The sequence below is a fragment of the Tarenaya hassleriana genome, unplaced genomic scaffold, assembly GCF_000463585.1.
Source record: "Tarenaya hassleriana unplaced genomic scaffold, ASM46358v1 Cleome2, whole genome shotgun sequence".
NCBI lineage: Eukaryota > Viridiplantae > Streptophyta > Magnoliopsida > Brassicales > Cleomaceae > Tarenaya > Tarenaya hassleriana.
In genome coordinates, this window is record NW_010965372.1 from 2,724,758 (window position 1) to 2,726,206 (window position 1,449).

At 44.2% G+C, this 1,449-nt stretch overlaps 1 protein-coding gene across 1 annotated transcript in view; it reads left to right on the forward strand.

Moving 5' to 3' along the window:
• Positions 1-1,449, forward strand: part of LOC104811878 (probable aminotransferase TAT2) — a 6,023-nt gene that overhangs the window by 2,302 nt on the left and 2,272 nt on the right. Inside the window, exons 2-4 of the mRNA XM_010538733.2 lie at positions 709-1,048; positions 1,139-1,357; positions 1,436-1,446. Coding sequence (XP_010537035.1) covers positions 709-1,048; positions 1,139-1,357; positions 1,436-1,446 — 570 coding nt within the window. The remainder of the gene's footprint in view (positions 1-708; positions 1,049-1,138; positions 1,358-1,435; positions 1,447-1,449) is intronic.

Below are 1,449 nucleotides of genomic sequence, written 5' to 3' on the forward strand. Positions count from 1 at the left end.
CGGGTTCGTCTAGGACGAGCTAGAGTTTCTCTAGGGCAAGGTTCGGGCCTCTAGTTTTGCCAACCTATCCATGATCTGTTGGAGGGACCTAAATATAACGCCCTCACTTGACTCAACGTTAGCCCCCTCATTAGCTCTAGGACGAAGGTGTTCCCTATGCCCTAGTATTTCACTAGCATCAGACCCATCCTCACGTATCCTATCTCTCGGTCTAAGGGGTCTAAGCAGTGGATCATCGTACTCCGACTATATATATATATATATATGCTCATGCAATTAGTCGAGAATTCGAATTTTTTTTATCTTTAGATGTTTGTATCAATCAATAGAAAAAATGTTTGTATGAATTACATGTTTCTATGGATTTAATTAGTTTTCCCATAATTACTTTTTAAGTCTCCTAGGACCGATGTTGATTACGAGGAAATCTTCAGTTCCATTTCCGAGAAATCAAAGAAAAATGTACGGCTTCGATGTTCGCTCGCAGTCGAAGAGATACCCAATGGTCGTGTTAATGACATGAACCTAATTTTCCGCGAGATTTATGTTCAGTTCTCCAATGTCTTTTGTTGGTCTGAATCCGAGACAACGACCGAATCTCTGTCTCTTCAGTTAAAGTCTCTATCAGGAACCAACAGTACGACCAACAGATCAACATAACTAGCTCGTTCGCATGCAATTTCGACTGATTGATTGATTAATTAACAGGGCGATCGCGGAATATCTATCGAGGGATCTTCCTTACAAACTCTCGCAGGACGATGTGTTCATAACGTCGGGATGTACACAGGCGATTGACGTGGCGTTAGCGATGCTCGCTCGGCCTGGAGCGAACATACTTCTTCCAAGACCAGGTTTTCCTATTTATGAACTGTGTGCTAAGTTCAGGCAGCTCGAGGTTCGGTATGTTGATCTTCTCCCGGACAGTGGCTGGGAGATCGATCTTGACGCTGTCGAAGCTCTTTCCGACCAAAACACTGTCGCCTTGGTGGTTATAAACCCTGGTAATCCGTGCGGAAACGTGTATGGTTACCAGCATTTGAAGAAGGTATAGGTTTCTTGCATGGAGAAAAAAGCTGAACATATGGGTTTTGTCTTGGGGGAGGGGGAGACTATATGCTTATGTCTTTGTGTTTAGGTTGCAGAGATGGCGAAGAAACTCGGGATCCTTGTCATTGCAGATGAAGTTTACGGTCATCTTGCTTTTGGGAACACACCCTTCGTGCCAATGGGCGTCTTTGGATCTGTAGTTCCCGTACTTACACTTGGTTCGCTGTCGAAGAGATGGATCGTTCCCGGTTGGCGGCTCGGGTGGTTCGTGACCACTGACCCTTTGGGCTCGTTTAAAGACCCCAAGGTCCATAGCTTCAATCTCTCTCTCTCTCTCTCTATATATATATATATATATTGATCGTTTTAATTCATTTTTGGTCAGATCATCGAGCGGTT